Below are 19335 nucleotides of genomic sequence, written 5' to 3' on the forward strand. Positions count from 1 at the left end.
ATCGCAACAAACTGGTAATTTTGCTCCGTGTTTCCTGTGTTGTTACTTTGCCTGTTGTAGTTTGCTGACAGAAGTGGCTGTTGAAGCTCGAGCCCAAGCTGAAGGAGCCCGGCTGTCCAGGAAAGCTCTTTCTAGGTGGTTTCAGCTTGAGCCAGGAGAGTTTTTGAATACAGAGGGGGACTGGATTGCTGTAAGGCAAGAGGACAGTAGAATAGATAGGGTATTTTGGGAGGAGTATACTCGAGCCAAAATAGTCCTCATTTGGCTTTTGACCGGCAACTACCCCAAGCTGAGAGAGGACTTAGAAATCCATTGGAGTGGGGGCAAGTGGGAGTAATTCCATGTTTTGTGTATGGGCTGACAATCTTCCACTGGGAACTGGAATGGCATTCAGTTTGGGTTTTTCTCCGTTGTAAGACATGTGAGAGTAGGTGCTATTGCATATCTTACAGGCAGAGACCTGTGTGCCCCGAGTGTCTACTGGAGCTGCCGCAGTATTATAAGTGGGAGGCAGCGCATGATAAATGTGAGACAGTAAATTTAACCTGTGGAAAAGATCATTTCGTCCTCAAGGACTGGGACATTTTTGAGGAAGGTTGGGAGAGGATGAAAGAATGGTGTGAGTCTGGCAAGACAAATTAAAGGAACTTCCTTCCTTCAGGGGTGTGTCCCTGACCCTTGGGAATTCAAGATATAAGGGGATGGTATTTGTGGACTGTCAGAGTTATAGTGTGGTGGTTTAAGCATATTTTAAAATGTGGCTAGAAGAATAGAAGGGATCCCCCTCCCTCAGTGGTTTGGACTGGATCCTTGAGAATTTCTGAATCCTGTGATCTATTGGATAGAAAGAGGAAACTATCAGGTTCATCTAGAAGGAATACACAGAACGTCAGCAGAGAAATTGGTAGGTTTGGACTGGAAACAGCCTGACCAACAGGGTCTGGACGTGCCAGAGAGAAGAGGAATAGCTTGCATTTGCAGGTGTTATGAGGCTTTGGGGGCTTCTAGAGATTGGCACCCTGCATGGTTACTGTTACAGTGTAGGACTTGTGAAAAACGTTGGTATTGTTCCTCTGAGAGACAGCAAGGTCTATGCCCTCAGTGTAAATAGAGACATCCTAACCAAGCCGATTTTGAACCTAGGATTCTAAAGTTTGTGTGTGGAAAATCACATTCAATACCTGCAACTTGGGCGTGCGTGTGAGAAAAAGATTGGGAAAGAACTGTGAGGCCGTGTGGAGAGAGATTTGAGTGGAAACAGGATAAGACAAGAAGGAGGAGATAATGGGTGCTAGTCAAAGCAAGGAGATTTCTATGGTTGGTCTTTTAGGCTGTAAGAGTTAGTAGGGTATGGGGACACTGAAAATAGGCTAAGTTTGAACAACTTTCACAGTCATATCCCTCAGTGGAATCTATTAAAATTTGAAGAAACTTTGGTGTTTCAATTTAACTTTGAAATCTTGAGAAGTTTTTTTTAACACACACTGAGGGACTTAATCTGATGAAAACAACAACAAAGCCCCAAGAGACTCATTAAAATCTTTGTGCTTTGTCTGTGCTGCAGAGCTGGGACTGGCTCCTGGAACAGAGGGAGATACTGGCAACCAAGAAAAGCTTTAAAAAGACATTTCTGCTGAGGAGCAGCTCTTCTCCCAGCCCAGCAGGGCTGAGGGCACTGCCTGCAGGCACTGAGGAGACAGGAGCCAGGAACAGACAGGCTAAAGGCAATCAGGACTGGGAAGACATTGAGCTGAGACTTCACTTGGCGAAACATCTTCACAGCCCTCAACATGGTGAGTCTGTGGGTGCAGGGCAATGTCCCCTGTGCTCCTGGAGGGATCTCCTGGAGCCAGCACAGCCCACAGCCTGGGGGATGTGTCAGGGCTGAAACTGGGGCTGCAGCCAGGGCTGCCCAGGGCTGTCTTGCAGAGCAGCTCCTGCAGCCCTCAGGGCTCTTGGCCAGCCCAGGGCATGTGCCACCTGCCAGGGACAGCTCTCAGCCTGCCTGGCATCTCCCCATGGACTGTGGGGAGAAGTTGGAGGTGGAAGGAGCCACCCCCATCAGGGCAGATTCCTCCTGCTGTGGAGATGGTGCTGCATGGCCAGGGCTGCTCTCAGCTTTCTCCTCAAGGGAAGGGAAAGGGGCTGTCAGGTGTGTCTGTGCCACTGAGACTCCTGCACTGTCCCACTGGGCATCAGCAGATCTGCCTCACATCTCCCTCACAAAGTGCCTCCTCACCCTCCTCTGCCTACAGACAGCAGCAGCAGCACCTTGGCTTGCAGCATCTCAGTTTGTCTGAGCTGTCCTTAAGGCCCTGGTGCCAGGGAGATGCCCCTGGGCAGTGCCCTGTGCTGGGAGGGGTGTGCAGGGCAGAGCTGAGCTCCAGGGCTGGGCTGGGCTCTGAGAGCACTGACAGGGACAAGGCTTAGATAGAGAGAAACAGATTCTAGTAGTCACAACTCCATGCATCAGCAGTGAACCAGACCAACCTTTGGTATCCCTCTCTCTCTCCATCTGCACACAGCAAAAAAGATTTCAGGGAAAAGTGTTTTAAAATTTGAGCCTTCAAATAGGCTACTTTTAAAAGTACATTGTACATGCTATCACCCTGAAATAGAGGGAGTTGAAATGATCAGAGGGCAGATGTGTGGGACCAGCAGTTCTGACTGCACTGGGGCACAGGGAGCGCTGTTTTCCCTCTGAGCTCCCCAGTGATCAGGCTGAGAGCAATGCTGAAAATGAGGCAGTAACTCAGCAGCAACAAATACCCAAACTCAAAAAAGTTTAGAAAATATCCCTCCCTGGAAGAGCAGTATGTTGATGGTATTCCAAAAAAATAGCATATAATTGAGTCAAAGATGCTAGTCTTAACTTGTCAATGTGGTCTTCCTACAGTCCACCCTGCCCAGAATGAAGAAATGTCCAACAGCAGCTCCATCAGCCACTTCCTCCTGCTGCCATTGGCAGACACACGGCAGCTGCAGCTCCTGCACTTCTGCCTCTTCCTGGCCATCTCCCTGGCTGCCCTCCTGGGCAACGGCCTCATCATCAGCGCCGTAGCCTGCGGCCACCACCTGCACATCCCCATGTTCTTCTTCCTGCTCAACCTGGCCCTCACTGACCTGGGCTGCATCTGCACCACTGTCCCCAAAGCCATGCACAATTGCCTCTGGGACACCGGGAACATCTCCTACTCAGGATGTGCTGCACAGCTCTTTTTCTTTCCGTTCTTCATTGGAACAGAGTATTTTTTTCTGACCATCATGTGCTACGACCGCTACGTGTCCATCTGCAAACCCCTGCACTACGGGACCCTCCTGGGCAGCAGAGCTTGTGCCCACATGGCAGCAGCTGCCTGGGCCAGCGGCTTTCTCTATGCTCTGCTGCACACAGCCAATACATTTTCCCTGCCCCTGTGCAAGGGCAATGCCATAGGCCAGTTCTTCTGTGAAATCCCGCAGATCCTCAAGCTCTCCTGCTCACACTCAAATTACAGGGAACTGGGACTTCTCGCTGTTAATGTCTGTTTTGGTTTTGGCTGTTTTGTGTTCATTGTTTTCTCCTATGTGCAGATCTTCAGGGCTGTACTGAGGATCCCCTCTGACCAGGGACGGCACAAAGCCTTTTCCACCTGCCTCCCTCACCTGGCTGTGATCTTCCTGTTTGTCAGCACTGCTATATTTACCTACCTGAAGCCCCCCTCCATCTCCTCCAAATCCCTGGATCTGGCCCTGTCATTTCTGTACTCAGTGATGCCTCCGGCCCTGAACCCCCTCATCTACAGCCTGAGGAACCAGGAGCTCAGGGGTGCCTTGAGAAAATTAATGACTCTGTATTTTCAGAAGCATTAAACCCTTTCCTGCTGCAGAGCCTTTTGAATATAACTCTTTCTAATTTCTGCCTTTTCCCCCCTATTCGATTGTTCTTTCTATGGTAAATTTTCCTATTGTTTTATGCTTCTTAAAAAATTCTATAGTATTACTCTTTCATTTCTATGTTATTATCTACCATTCTTTTGAAACACAAAGACTTGTAAGAGGTCTGTTCCCTGTGCATTTAAATAAAAATAAGTGCCTGCCCTGTCCTGTGTGTCCGGTATCCTTCCTCAGCCCTTCTCTGTCTCTGCAGGGCAGTGCCTGTGAGCAGAGGTGGAGGGAAGAGGCTCCCAGCACAGCAGCACAGCCAGGGACAATGGCCCTGGCTCTTCCCACACCTGCTCTTCCCAACTCCACCCTCTCCATCAGCAAAGGCATCTCCTGAGGGCAGGGCAGGAGGGCTTTGCTCTCCTCCAGAGCTGCTGTCAGCAATGTGCTCCAGGAATGGCCTGGCACAGCCAAGCCCAGTGCCTGGGGCAGAGGGGCAGTGTGCAGGGGGCACACAGCAGTGTCCTGGCACAGCCAGAGCTCCTGGCATGGACCTGAGGGAGCAGCAGAGCCCAGCCTGGGCTGTGTCTCTGTTCTGGGCACAGCCTGGGAAGTTGCCCCAAGCCAATTGTCCCACACCAGCCCCTGCAACCACCATAGCCAGCACTGGCCTCTGCCCCAGCTGCAGGAGGGTGTTTGTCCCTGCAGGGAGGGACACCAAGTGACCAGGCCAGCAGTCTGTGTTTGCTCTGTGCTGAGGAGATTTCAGCAGTGCATTGTGTGTATGTGGGGAGATGAACCTGAGTGAGCACAAACACCATCATCAGCACTCGTGGGTGGCACAGTTCTGGTGGCACAAACAGGGTCTTGAGGGCACTTCACTCTGGGAAACCATCTGAATTCATTCTGGGACTGCACAGAGAGAAACATCCTGGCAGGGAGGCTCTAGGAAAAGATGCTCAAGATAACCATGGACTGCACGGAGAGACATTGGGGTGCTGGGTCTGTGGGGACAAATCAGAGCTGCCTTCTTTCTGACCACCCTGAGGACCTGGACAGGGCTGTGCTGTGTTCTGGGCACTGACCTGGAACTGAGGGATGTGGAAAAGGCCTTTGGTGTCAGGGATGTTGACAAGGGTGGGCAGTGTCACTGTGAGACCTCTCTCAAACCCTTTGGAAAGGCCAGAGCCAGCCCAGAGGGTCCTGGGCACTTGGGAAGGGCAGACATGGAACCAGTCTGCAAACAGGGCAGGGAGGGGCACTGGCAGAGTCACACACTGCTCAGGCTCAGCAGGGAAGGGCAGGTGGCAAATCCTCCTGCAGCCATTCCAGGCACTGGCAGCACAAGGCAGGGATTGCAGAACCCCCGTGGGAGGGAAAAGAAGGGGATGTTGTGTGCCCAGACTTTAGCCAGGCCTGGGACATGCTCTGCTGTGCTCTCCTCAGAGCCAGACTGGAGAGAGCTGGGCTGCAGGAGTGGAACATGGGGTGGGTGGGAATTTGGCTGAAGCAATCAGGGTCAAATGTCATCCATGGCACAGAGTCCTCTTGGCAGCCACTCCCTGGGGACAGCCCTCAGTGACCAGCCCTTGAGCACCACTGTGGAACATTTCTATTACCTTTACAATGGCATGAAATGCACTTTTGTCTTGGTTTCAGTTCAAAAGCAGGCCAAAACCCCAATCTAATGTAGTGGTTTAGATTTGCCAGTTTCAGTATACTCATTTTCTGCTGTGAGATATGTTTAGGAGCAAAAGGAAGGCAATCCTAAAACTGAAAGGGTATAAAGAAAACTTTATTAACAACATAAAGAAATAATCAATTCAGAATAAAACATTCAGACCACCACTTCTTCCTCCTCCCACACCCCCTTCTCCTTCTTAACAAAAACATACAGAAACACTTGAGTCAGTTACCAACTTAAAAATAATCTTTTTCATTTCCCTCTAGGGAGACGAGTCTCCCATTGTCAGGTGATAGGGACTTCTCCACAAGAAGGCAAAAAACAGTTCTCTTGTGGCTTCGCCTTCCGTGAACAGCAGCTGCCTGGGAATCTGCAATCATGAAACTGCTCCCATCTTCACAGCCTTCCCAGAGCTGTGCTTATGGGCCATGTTAAACTCATGGGGTATTTACTTTTAAGAATGAACTGTTCAAAAGCAGTGGCTCTTTTCATCTCTCTTTCTCCCTGTTTATGCTTCATCCCCAGGAGCAGAGATGCCCTTCTTCCCTAGGAGCAAAGGGTCTTCAACACAGATGCCTTTGCTCATGATTTACAAGTCGAACACTCCAACTTCCCATGTCTTTCTCCACGGTTTGTAGGAATCTTTAGTGTAGTATAGTCCGTCCCCATAGCTTACAAACAAATTTTCATCCTAAATTCACAGCGTCTCCTCATTCTCCCTCCACCTAAAACCTGACTCTTGCGTCACTAACCTTGGTGTCTCCTTTCTGTTCTTTCTTCCTCTCACTCAAAGAAAAGTTGAAAGTCTGCAAGTTTTATCTGGGCATTAAAAAATGTAAGATCTCACACAGAAAATGCAGAGGCTGCAGCGAGGCCATGCTGGAGCTGTGCCAGCATCTCAGGACACTCAGACCCTGCTGAGAGGGGCTGGCCCAAGCCAGAAACAGCAGCAGCTGCTCTGGAAAGAGTGAGGAGGGGACAATTAGGATCTCAATCAGCCTCCCTGGGCTCAGCTGCAGCACCCACTGCCGATGGCCACCCCTCCTCCATGCCGGGACATGCCAGCCTCCCAAACAGGGGCGGCTCAGCCTTGCCCCCTGCCAGGCCCACAGGCCTGAAGTGGAGCCCCTGCACTCCTGCTGGAAGAAGAAAATATTCCCACATTTTGCTCACTTCAAAAATGTAAATTCACAAAGGCAGACCAAAACCTCCAATTGGTTTCCTAGGCTGTCAACAACCAAACTGGCCTCCAATTGGTCCCATCAACTCAAGGAGGAAGTCCTCAAAGAGAAAACTTCCATGGATGCCCTCTTCTAAGTGTCAATTAATGCAAAATTAGCATACTCATCTAGTAAAGTTTCTAAATTCTTCCCTGTTGGCCCCTGAATCTTCTGAAGTTTGTGTTTGATGTCCCCTGTGGACTGTCCTAAAAATAAATTTATTAATTGCGTCCCTTCCTCAGATCCAGGATCTAAAGGTGTATGGTGATGCATTGCCTCTCACTAATGATTTAAAAATTCAGAAGGGGTTTCAGAGGAAATCTGTTTCACTCCATACAGAGCAGAGCAATTTATAGGTTTTAGGGATTGATTTTCCTTTCTTTTATTATAAATGCTTGATAATTTTCTGATTTTTCCATCTTCTCTGGGTCATTCAAATTCCATTGTGGATCCTGGAGAGAGAAAAATTCCTTAACATCCTCTTGTCTTATTCTATGGAAGGCATCTCCTAGATCTGCTGTTTTCAAAATTAACTGCTTTTCTGTTTCAGTTAAAGCATCCAACAGTAACTGAGTGTCAGCCCAATCAGGTCTGTGTTGTCAGATTATAAATCTTAATCGTTTAGCAGTGCCTGTGGGATCACTTTTGTAAATCTTAGTTGCTCTTTCCCATGCCTCCAAACCAATAGCAGAAAAGGGTACTTTTATAAGCACCCTCTCTCCCTTGAGTCCTACTGTCTCTTCTAAAGGTGCTTGTATTCTTTGTTTTCTGTTCTGAGATGCTATGCTACCATTTGCGGGAAAAATCCTCGTCTTCACTACTAACACAATTTTCATTATCACTGTTAGGCAATCGGGGATATAATATAATGGTGAGGGAGGAGATGGCTCAGCTTGTTTCTTCTTTGAGGGAGCAGGAGCAGTGATAGGAGTTAATGAACCCTTTGAATCTTCCTTTTCCTCTGACTTTTCAGAGGGTGGTCTAAACAGGCCAATAATTCCTGTTCTTGTGTCTCTGTTTGATAAACTCTATCAGAATGAGTACAGCGTTGGTTTATTGAGCACACACTGCAGCATCGCTTAAGTTTCCCTCTATCAGCCTTACTGTCCTTCTCAAGAGCCAATACCAAGGGATCAGAAGGGGGTCTCATGCCACAATCTCTCTGCCACTCAGGATGATTCCTGAGAGAGAAAAACATATCTGCATATGTCACCTCCTCCTATTTCTGTTTTCTCCTTAAGAATAGCACCAGCTGCAATAAAATCTCATAGTCTCAAAGTTCCAGCCGGTGGCCATCTGAGACCTTCTCCCAGCTTATAAAGGGGCCACCATTGTGTTCAAAATTTGATCAAACTCCCCTTATTTTCAGTGTCCCCATACCCTACTAACCTCTTCCAAAATACAAACTAAAGGACTAGCCTTAGAAATCTCCTTGCTTTGACTAGTACCCATAATCTCTTCCTTCTTGTCTTATCCTGTTTCCACCCAAATCTCTCTCCACACAGCCTCACAGTCCTTTCCCAATCTTCCTCCCACACGCACGCCCAAGATGAAGGTACTGAATGTGATTTCCCACACACAAACTCTAGAATCTTAGGTTCAAAATCAGCTTGGTTAGGATGTCTCTATTTACACTGAGGGCATAGACCTTGCTGTCTCTCAGAGGAACAATACCAATGTTTTTCACAAGTCCTACACTGTAACAGTAACCATGCAGGGTGCCAATCTCTAGAAGCCCCAAAGCCTCATAACACCTGCAAATGCAAGCTATTCCTCTTCTCTCTTGTATGTCCAGACCCTCTTGGTCAGGCTGTTCCCAGTCCAAAGCTACCAATTTCTCTGCTGACGTTCTGTATATTCCTTCTAGATGAACTTGATCGTTTCCTCTTTCTATCCAATAGATCACAGGATTCACAAATTCCCAAGGATCCAGTCCAAACCACTGAGGGAGGATTCTAGCCACAATTTAAAATATGCTTTAACCACCTACACTATAACTCTGACAGTCCACAAATACCATCCCCCTTATATCTTGAATTCCCAAGGGTCAGGGACACACCCCTGAAGGAAGGAAGTTCCTTTAATTTGTCTTGCCAGACTCACACCATTCTTTCATCCTCTCCCAACCTTCCTCAAAAATGTCCCAGTCCTTGGGAACCAAATGATCTTTTCCACAGGTTAAATTTACTGTCTCACATTTATCATGCGCTGCCTCCCACTTATAATACTGTGGCAGCTCCAGTAGACACTCGGGGCACACAGGTCTCTGCCTGTAAGATATACAATAGCACCTACTCTCACACGTCTTACAACGGAGAAAAACCCAAGCTGAATGCCATTCCAGTTCCCAGTGGAAGATTGTCAGCACACACACAAAACATGGAATTACTCCCACTCACCCCCACCGCAGTGGATTTCTAAGTCCTCTCTCAGCTTGGAGTAGTTGCCAGTCAAAAGACAAACAAGAACTACTTTGGCTCGAGTATACTCCTCCCAAAATACCCTATCTATTCTACTATCCTGTTGCCTTACAGTGGTCCAGTCTCTTTCTGTATTCAAAAACTCTCCTGGCTCAAGCTGAAACCACCTAGAAAGAGCCTGCCTGGACAGCCGGGCTTCTTCAGCTTGGGCTCGAGCTTCAACAATCACTTCTGTCAGCAAACTACAGCAGAGCTGCCAACAACACAGGCAGAGTAACAACACAGGAAACACAGGGCAGAATTAGCAGTTTGTTGCGATTATAACTTTTGTCACAAGATGGCAATCTGACTCTAAAATACACAATGACCAGCGGTGGCAGGGAACTGGTTAAGCCTGAACACCAAGTGTTACAGGGAATGTCCTCCCCCAAGTGTTACAGGGAATACTGTCCCCTGCAACCAGGCAGTCCCCATACACAACCCGAATCCCAAAGTCAAAATCCCAAAATTACTGCAGGGAAGAGGATCTCTTTAACAAAGGACTAAGTAACACATTTTTTCAACACAACACGCAGCACACGGCAATTTTAAATGGTCACCCCAATCGCTTCACCCTTCTCCAGCCATTGCAGTCACCCAAAATGAAAACGCAGATCCAAGCTCCCCCTTCCCTTGTACTAAGTACATCTCACCAATCACACATAGTCACGCACACAGTCAGGACCCAATCAAAATAAAAATTATTAATACAGCAGCAATAAAAATAGCAGCAATAAACAAGGATTTGTACAGTTCACCCCCAGAAATGCTAGTGGGTCCCCCTGTCACAACAAACTCTTTCTGTCACCACTACACCCTCCTGATGCTTGCAAACAAAACTGCACAGGCTTGCACTGAGCACAGAATGTCCTCTGTGACTTGTAAGCTTCCTTTTGTCACGCCTACACCTTACAGGCTACCCCACATAATTTTAAGCATAGTGTTTTGTCTGCAGTCCAGCAACAGGTCCTATCTGTCCCCGTGATGAGTAGCCAGGGAGCAGCGGTCCCTGCAGGAAGGTCCCAGAGACATCCAGAGCTCATGCTGCTCTTGCAAACAAGCAGAGTTTTTCATGGCTGCCAATTGATGAAGAAACAAAAACTCTCCAACTAATTAAATTTAGAAAATGATATATGTATTACAATCCTGGGCACACTCAGGAGAAATCTCCCACAGGGATGTGCAAAATACATGGAGCTCTTGCTTTTTTTTATCCACAGAAATCTTACATATTCATGTAATTACCCAATACAGCTATACATATGCATTATCTAACCCTGCCTAGCTCCCCTTTGTATTAAAATTAGCTCAATGTTCTTTTGCACTTGTGCAGTTCCTTCCTTCAAATGCATCAGTGGGTGTTTGAAATGGGTCAGTGGTCTTCTAATGATGAAGTCAGGGAGTCTTCCTGGCCTTCAGCTTTTCACCTTTGGCTTGTTGAAAGTTTCTCTGCCCCCTTGGCCATAGTTCAAGTTCCCCAGCCAGGTTCTGTTGAAAGACGACGCGGGAGACAAGTCTCATGCTATCATGGTCAACAAGTCTCAGCTTTATTATAATGCTGTTGTCCTTTTATACAGTAAATAATTAAGCTCATGCATATTGCAAAACTATAGCTCATGATTGGTACAAGTATTTATCAGCCCTTTGGCGCATAGCGAAAGCCTTGCAGTTACAATTGTTTCTTTTCGTATGCTTTTCCCACACCATGCTGTTATACTCCCTTGATATCGTTCCTCTTCTATCCCTGCAAGGGCATTCTGTCCTTGCTGCAACCCTTGTTCACACTTTAGCCAGTCTGCTATTATCCCTATGTCCTTTGTCTCTCAACCACTGTTCAGTGAGCCTATCCACACTTCCCCCGTTTTCTTTATGTGCCAGCAGAGCAGTGGCTGTGCTGTCTGTGATCATTCTATTTAGAGTTTTTCTAAGGCATGTGCAAAAGCAAGGCACAACTAGCATAAGTGCAAAAAGAACCATCCCTATAATGATCAGATGTTGCAGGAGAGAAGTCAGCCAAGGTCCAAGACCTAAACTTTTTAACTAATCATTAAGGCCAAACCCTTTGTCCTCTTGCAAATGCGATGTTAAAGTAGCCAATTTGGCCAACTGGGCATGTATCGACACAGAGTGATCTGACAAATTCATACAGCACATTCCTTCGAAATCTTGGCACCCATGACCATGAGCTAATAAAAGAAAACCTATGGCGGCTCTATTTTGTAATGTTGCATGACGGATTGAGTTCACATCCGTCAGGAGGCCAGATATAGCAATAGATGTTGCATTATTTTGTTTTGCCAACCAACAACCTAATTTATTTAAGGTGATCAAGGCATGTGCAGTACCTACCTCTGGTATAAGGAGTATCATGGCACTTACAGTGCTCATATTGATAATTTGAACAGGGCTTTGACTAGGTCTGGATTCCTGTCCGGAAGGGTCTCTAGCTCTCGGGGGTTTGACCTGCTGCGTTGAGGATCACAGCAAATGGCAAGAATCTGGCTAGCTCTAGTTAGTTTTATGTATTTCACTGTGTGCTGGACCTCCCACTTGACTTGGAACCTGCACCAGTCCTCTCTGTTCTCAAAAAGCACCAAAGCTTCCCTAAGGGAACGAGTCTCTGTCAATCGCTGCGCGTCTCTCTGCCACGATTCTGTCTGCTTACGGAACGCGCATGTGTGGCAAAGCAGAAGCGTACAACCCCACTGTGATTTTACCACCTTCCTCCCGCAACCTCCACAAATCATTAACACCAGCGCTCTACCATTACAACACTTGCTGTGGCCCTGGCATGATAGACATTTCAACACGTCTAGTACCCAGTGTTCATGTTCACACTTGTCTAAAACACCTCTAGCAATGTTATACTCAGGATTCTTCCAGTCTCAGTTCAATGGTCTTTTGGATAGGCTCTGTAGCTCCTCCACACAATGCTGGAGACACAGTTTATTCCACAGGAGGTTCAGTTCCGGGTTGGCGGTCCTTGCTGGGAACATCAGCTGGTCGGGCCCACCGGGAAGGGACCCACAGAGTACCTGAGGGGGTAGAAACACATAAGTAGCCTCTGCCCCAATATAATACCTTAGCTGGCGCCTGCCATACCCCTGTCTTGGGGTCCTTATACCTAACCCATACTTCCTCTGTGGGAGCCTCCCTATCTATGCCGACTTGGTGACGGATGGCTGACGGCTCCTTCTGCTCCCCAAACACACACAAGTACAGTAATTTCACGAATACAAGCCGCACCAATTTGACTAAGATTTTGCTCCTAAACCGGAAATGCGGCTAATAATCAGGAGTGGCTAATACAACCTCAGAAGTGCTAGCCAGAGTGCTGAGCCGAGCAGCTGCAAAGTCGGCATTTTGCGATTGTTACAAATCGCTACTTTGTTGCACTGCGGGTGGAGCCTGGCTCCCTGTAGGCAGCACAGGGGGCGGGGAGAGAGGCTGGAGAGCTCTCTTTCCTCCTCTGCCACAGCCCAGGGGAGAGACGGGGGGGGCCTGGCGCCGCCATTGCCGTGGCCCGGGGAGGAGAGGGGGGACCCGGGCCGCCCCTACCGCGGCCCGGGGAAGGGGGGGGGAAGCCCGCGCCGCCATTGCTGCGGCTCGGGGAGCCGACGGGAGCCCCGCGCTGCCATTGCTGCAGCCCAGGGAGGGGGGAGGAAGCCCGCGCCGCCATTGCTGCGGCCCGGGGAGCCGACGGGAGCCCCGCGCAGCCATTGCCGCGGCTCGGGGAGCCGACGGGGTGCTTTGTCCCCGCCCGCCACCGCCGCGGCAGGAGCGGGGAAAGCTCCGTCCCCGCCCGCCGCCGCTGCCGTAGGAGCAGGGGAAGCTCCGTCCCTGCCTGCCACCGCGAGGCAGCGCCGACCCGGGGTGACCGAGCCCAGTGGCAGCGGTGGCCGGCCCCGAGCGGCAGCACCGGGCTGGGCCACCTGGCCCCGTCAGCGGCCCCTAGCAGGCCGAGCCTGCACAGCCTTAGCTCAGCCAGTAAACGCCGCCCTCCCGCGGTTCTGTTACTAATTGCACGCGGGTCCTCGCTGCGAACGACAGAGCGGCTTATATTTGGGTGCGGCTTATCTATGGACAAAAACCGAAATATTTGCCAACACCCAGAGATGCGGTTTATAGTCAGTGCGGCTTGTATTCGTGAATTTACTGTAATTGATAACACACAACGCCTTGGCAAGTTTTGTATGGATATCACTCTGTTCCTCCATCTTATTAATATATCGCTTCAGCGTACCATGGGCCCTTTCTATAATCGCCTGTCCTGTGGGGAATGTGGAATCCCTGTTATATGCTTGACTCCCCACATATCTAGGAACCTGTTTACTTTACCACCCACATAGGCAGGGTCATTGTCTGTCTTTATTGTCCCAGGGACCCCCATTACGGCAAAACAGCTAGTGAGATGTCTTATGACATGGAGAGCTTTTTCCCCTGCTTGGGCGGTCGCCCACATAAACCCACTAAAGGTGTCGATGGTAACGTGCACCCATCGCAGTCTACCAAAGCTTGCCACATGTGTGACATCCATCTGCCAGATCTCATTTGATTTAAGACCCCTTGGATTCACTCCAAGTCCTAAACCCAGGCCCCCATTATGTTGACTACATATAGGGCAAGCCCTCACTATCGCTTGCGCATCTGTCATTTTTATATTGAACTGTCTGACTAGGCCTTTTGCATTGTGATGAAACAGTCCATGAGCCTCTCTAGCTGAGGCTAGGCTGGTAGCAACTCGATCTGCGTCAACCATAACAAGCCTGTCTGCCCGCGCATTTCCTTCCCCTAGCCCAACCTCCCATTTGTGACTTCTAATATGGATAACAGAGTATGGATTTGTTCTGTCCTTGATAGCGCACTTCAATTGTAAGAACAACTCGAGCAAGCGCTTGTTTTCCACCTCCTTAATGGAGGCGTCTTCAATTCTGGCTACAACTCCAACTACATACAAGGAGTCTGAGATTAAATTCACAGGCTCCCGTATGTTAGACATAACCCATACTGCAGCAAGCAATTCCAGGGTCTGGAGGCTATCATCAGGGTGGGCCTCTAGTATTTGTTGATGCCATTTGCCCTTGACTTTCCACACCACAGCAGCTCGGCGGCTACGCTTTCCCGCATCAGTGAAAGCTGTTATTGCTCTGGCAATGGGCTTTTCTCTCCTCAGCGGCTTCACGATCCAGTTCCATTCCCCTATCCACTGCAATGCTTTTGGCGCCACAGGGCCTGTATCAACAGTGGCTCCTGAAGCGAGTAGCGCGTCGGCCAACTCTGCCGAGTTTATTAGATACCAGTCCAAAGTATCCCGTTCCATGGGGAGGTGTATCATCGCAGGCTCCATGCCGCTGATTTCCACTGTCCGTATGCGACCCTTCTTGATCAAAGACGCCAGTTGCAAAAGTTTTGGTGATATTGTTCATCTCTGCTGAAGAGGTAGGGTCAGCCATTCTAGTACCCGTATCTCCCCCGTTTTCTTTACTGTTTGCACTATGGCGCTAAGCAAATGCTGTTGTGCGGCCCAAAGCATGAGGTCGAGGGGAACTGTAGGATCCCATCGAGCCACAAAACCAGTAGCAATGCGGTGCAGTATCTTGTCCAAGCTCTGCCGCTGATGGTCATCGAGCGCTACAGGCGTGCAGGGATCAGTCCCTTTGAGTAGTGGGCGCAGGTCACTCAGCAGATCATTAGGTATTCCTACCACTGGTTTAAGCCACTGGAGATCACCGAGAAGTTTCTGAGCTTCATGTAGGGTGGAAATCTCTGTTGCAATGTCCAATTTCTGAGGCGTAATCCGTTGGTCTGGGATAGTCCACCCAAGGTACTTCCACGGTGCCGATTTTTGTACCTTTTCAGGGGCCACAACTAGCGAAAATTCTGCCAGCACCCAGATGATGGAATCAATCTGCGCCTGTGTGAACTGTTCTTTTTGTGCGAGGAGGATATCATCCATGTAATGATATATAATAGTCTTTGGCATTTGTCTGCGCAATGGTTGTAAAGCTGCATCGACGTACAGCTGGCAGTGTGGGTGAATTACGCATACCTTGGGGCAACACAGTCCATTCAAATCGTTTATCCGGTTCACCTCGATTCAAAGCAGGCAGGGTGAACGCAAATCTCTTTGTATCACTGGGATGTAAGGCTATTGTAAAGAAACAGTCCTTTAAATCAATTACCAGCAAAGTCCATCGCTCAGGAAGCATGGCAGGGTTCGGTAACCCTGGCTGCAACGCCCCCATGGGTTCCATCTGTGCGTTAACAGCCCGAAGATCATGCAGAAGTCGATACTTTCCGGATTTCTTCCTGATGACGAAGATGGATGTGTTCCATGGGCTGGTTGACAATTTTAAGTGTCCTTGCCGAAACTGTTCCTCCACCAGCAGGTGAGTTTGCTGGAGGTTTTCCCGCTTTAGTGGCCATTGCTTAACCATCACGGGGGATTCAGATTTCCACGTGAGTGGTAGCGGGAAGTCCCAAGCAATGGCACTCACGTTAAAGGGTGATCATTTGTGAGGACCAAACCCAATTGAGACAGTACGTCACACCCAAGGAGGCACTGTACCGTTGGCGGTAGGGGTGCAATGGAGAACGTAACAGGAACAGTCCTACCCTCTACCTCCAGCTGCGCCACAGGGGTGCGGCGAGCTAAGGTCATGCCACCTATGCCAGTGACAGTTGTAGCAGAAGGGAGCGTAGGCCACTCGGTTGACCAGTGTTCAGGCGCTAAGATAGAGGTGTCTGCTGCCGTATCCAAAAGTCCAGATACAGTGATGCTTTCTCCTTGGAGCGTAATTTTACAAGTCTTTCGGGGCCGCAATGTAAGATCCAGTGTAAGGAGAACCAAACCCCAGTAGATCCAAAACCTTTATCCTGGCGTGGTTGTTGACAGAGGGGAGCAATACCCTTGGTCAGTTGAGGGAGTGGAATAATTTGAGCAATGTGCTGGCCCTTGGTTATTGTAAATGGTGGAAAGAGAGTAAACGCCATTATCATAAGTTCCCCTGTATAATCAGAGTCAATTACCCCGGGCAACACAAACAAACCCTGCATGCTGGCTGATGATCGTCCAAGCAGCAGTCCTCCAGCAGGCTGTTCCCCAACAATGATTGGTCCATAAAGTCCCGTGGGTATTTAAACAGGATGGTTGTTGAACAAGGTGACGTCTACTGCGGCTGCCAGGTCCAGGCCGAGGCTCCCTGCGGTGGCTGGCTGCAGTGATTGCATGGTGACGTGACAGCTGCAACTTGTGTCCCTGCGCGGCCGCTGTTCGCGCTGCTCTTACCGTTTCCCGACTTCCTTCGGCAGGCACTTGTGTTGTGGGTATTCGATTGACACTTTCCGCACCACACTCCAGTTGCTTGGCAGTTACGACGTATATGGCCGAAGTTGCCACACCGGAAGCATTTCATGCGACCTTCAGAGCGGGGGCTCGCCACAGCCGCTTGGAGAGGTGCAAGGGCAGCTAACACCTGACTCTGAGCTGCTTTAGACTGCTCTTGAAAAGTTTCAGCTTGCGCCTTCATTCCCTCTCCTATCTTATCTAATGCACTGGCTAGAAATGCTTGTGGCCCTACAGGCATTGAGGATGCTTTCTCTAGCAAATCAGCTATAGTCCAATCCCCAGGCATTGTACTAACAAGAGAGCGTGTATGGGCATTGCCATTCTGCAGTATACACTGCTTCAACAGCCCTCCTTGCATAAATTCCTGTACTCCTGCCTTTGTTATAGCCTCTATCACCTTATCCACAAACGACCCTAACGGCTCCTCTCTCCCTTGTTTTATCCCCATATACATAGGCACTCCCCCTGGGGCCTTAACCTTATCCATAGCCCATCTGGCCACAGCCATTGCCTCCCTACAGCGTTCTGGCCCCATCAAAACCTGAGCCTCTACCCGAGCATATGCACCTAAACCCATTAGTTCGTCAAGGGTTATGCCATTAAGGGGGTCAGCAGGGCCACGTTGAGTGGTAACCGATTTTATAGCTTCCTGCTGCCAATGGGCATCAAACAATAACTTCTGATGTGCTGAAAACATTAGCCTAGCTATGCCTTTAATGTCAGTAGGCAATAGCACAAATGCAGAGAATATATAATCCAGCATTTGCCTAGCAGGCTCACTGGCCACCCCGTAAGCCCCTACGGTGGAGCGAAACTGAGCAAGCGGCTTCAAATCCAATGACGTAATGTTGGCTTGTAGCCCGCCTGCAGTCTGAGTGTAAGTTACAGGGAATGCTAACATATCTCTTGCTGCCTCTGTCATATCTTCATCCCCCTTATCTAGACCCTCACGGGCAAGCATGTTCCACATCTGCTGCCGTTCCCTGGCCACATTCCCCCCCAAATCATCCAGGGGTGGACCCAAGGGCCCCGGAGGCGGCGGCAGAGGTGGATCGAGGACGGGGTTCCCGCCCTGAGGCTGGGAAGGCAGATCGAGCCGCTCCGTCCCGCCCCGAGGCTGAGCAGGCGGATCAGGCCGTTCCGCCATTTCCTCGCTAGAGGGCGCTGAAGGCACAGCAGAAGGCAGGGTAACTGAAGTGAACATGGGAGGGTTCACCGTACCCCAGTCTATACTATAGTTCTTGTTCTTTTCCTGTGCACTACGTGCCCCTTCTGCAGCCCTCTTCTCAGCCTGCATCATAAGTAACTCATTATTCACTATCTTCCATAGCTTCCCATACTTTTTTGCTGTCTTATCATCGTCTAGGGTTAACTCCCACAACTTATCCCCGTACCTCCGCCACTCAGTCAGGGTCTGTACCGAGTGAGGATTCCCAAAAAACCCATAAGATACTGCGTGCTGTAGCAAAGCAGGAAGTTCCTTATCTAACTCTATCCCCTTAACCTGCCTATGTTTCAAAGTGGCTGTTAATAACTCATATGCCGCTTGCCTGTCCATACTTACGTCAGCGCTGTTGCAGCTTATCCAAGTCTCAGCGGCACATATCGGCGAGACCCACCGCTGTGGCACCTCGGGCACGGGGCTCCGCTTGCCCTTCTGCCATCCCTCTGCTTGCAGGACCCGAACCCAACGCGTCGCCAGTACTCCGCACGGCTGCCCACGGCCTCCCCCGGTTCTGAAAAGGGCGAGGCACGTCGGGGGTCACCAATTGTTGAAAGACGACGCGGGAGACGAGTCTCATGCTATCATGGTCAACAAGTCTCAACTTTATTATAATGCTGTTGTCCTTTTATACAGTAAATAATTAAGCTCATGCATATTGCAAAACTATAGCTCATGATTGGTACAAGTATTTATCAGCCCTTTGGCGCATATCGAAAACCTTGCAGTTACAATTGTTTCTTTTCGTATGCTTTTCCCACACCATGCTGTTATACTCCCTTGATATCGTTCCTCTTCTATCTCTGCAAGGGCATTCTGTCCTTGCTGCAACCCTTGTTCACACTTTAGCCAGTCTGCTATTATCCCTATGTCCTTTGTCTCTCAACCACTGCTCAGTGAGACTATCCACAGACATTAAAAAAACAGTCCTTTAAATTTGTGATGATAAGAGGCCAGTCTCTTGGAACCATGGAAAAAGAAGGCAGTCCCGGCTGCAAAGATCCCGTATCTTCAATCTGCTCATTAATTTTCCTGAGATCCTGAAGCAACCTCCAGGAATTAGATGCTTTCTTGCAAATGACAAACACTGGTGGATTCCAGGGACTGCTGGTTTCTTTGATGTGGCCTTTTTCAAGTTGTTCTTGAACCAGTTCTTTGAGGGTATTCAATTTCTCTTTTTCTAGGGACCATTGACTCATCCAGACTGGATTATTAGTTTTCCTTGATAACTTCAGTGTGACAAGTGCCATCATGGTCCACTTCAAAAATCCACTTCCAGTCTCACTCCCCACTGAGACAGCAGATCTCTTCCCCACACTGTGAGGGGTTTCCTCAGCACGAAGGGACAGACGGTCGCTGTTCTCCCTTCAGGTCCTGTTACTGTGATCATGTATTCGCTTCGCTGGCACACCGAGGCTCCCCCAGTACCTACAAGAGGATCTAAAGGAGTAATTAAGAGTCCAGTCCTTTGGCCACAGTGAATAAGAAATCACTGTGACATCAGCACCAGTGTCCAGGAGAGCTGTAATTTGAATAGT

General features: G+C 49.2%; 1 protein-coding gene across 1 annotated transcript; it reads left to right on the plus strand.

The window, feature by feature from the left end:
* The first annotated feature begins 2909 nt into the window (after nt 1-2909).
* LOC117011287 (olfactory receptor 14C36-like) lies at nt 2910-3852 on the plus strand. The gene has a single exon (XM_033086654.1). The coding sequence runs from the start codon at nt 2920-2922 to the stop codon at nt 3850-3852; it is 933 nt and encodes a 310-aa protein (XP_032942545.1). The 5' UTR covers nt 2910-2919.
* The last annotated feature ends 15483 nt before the right edge of the window (nt 3853-19335 follow it).

This window comes from Catharus ustulatus, unplaced genomic scaffold (assembly GCF_009819885.2).
Source record: "Catharus ustulatus isolate bCatUst1 unplaced genomic scaffold, bCatUst1.pri.v2 scaffold_103_arrow_ctg1, whole genome shotgun sequence".
NCBI classification, from domain to species: domain Eukaryota; kingdom Metazoa; phylum Chordata; class Aves; order Passeriformes; family Turdidae; genus Catharus; species Catharus ustulatus.

Excerpts from the sequence above, each read along its gene's own strand:
- LOC117011287 (XM_033086654.1), top strand. The coding sequence starts at position 2,920 with ATGTCCAACAGCAGCTCCATCAGCCACTTCCTCCTGCTGCCATTGGCA.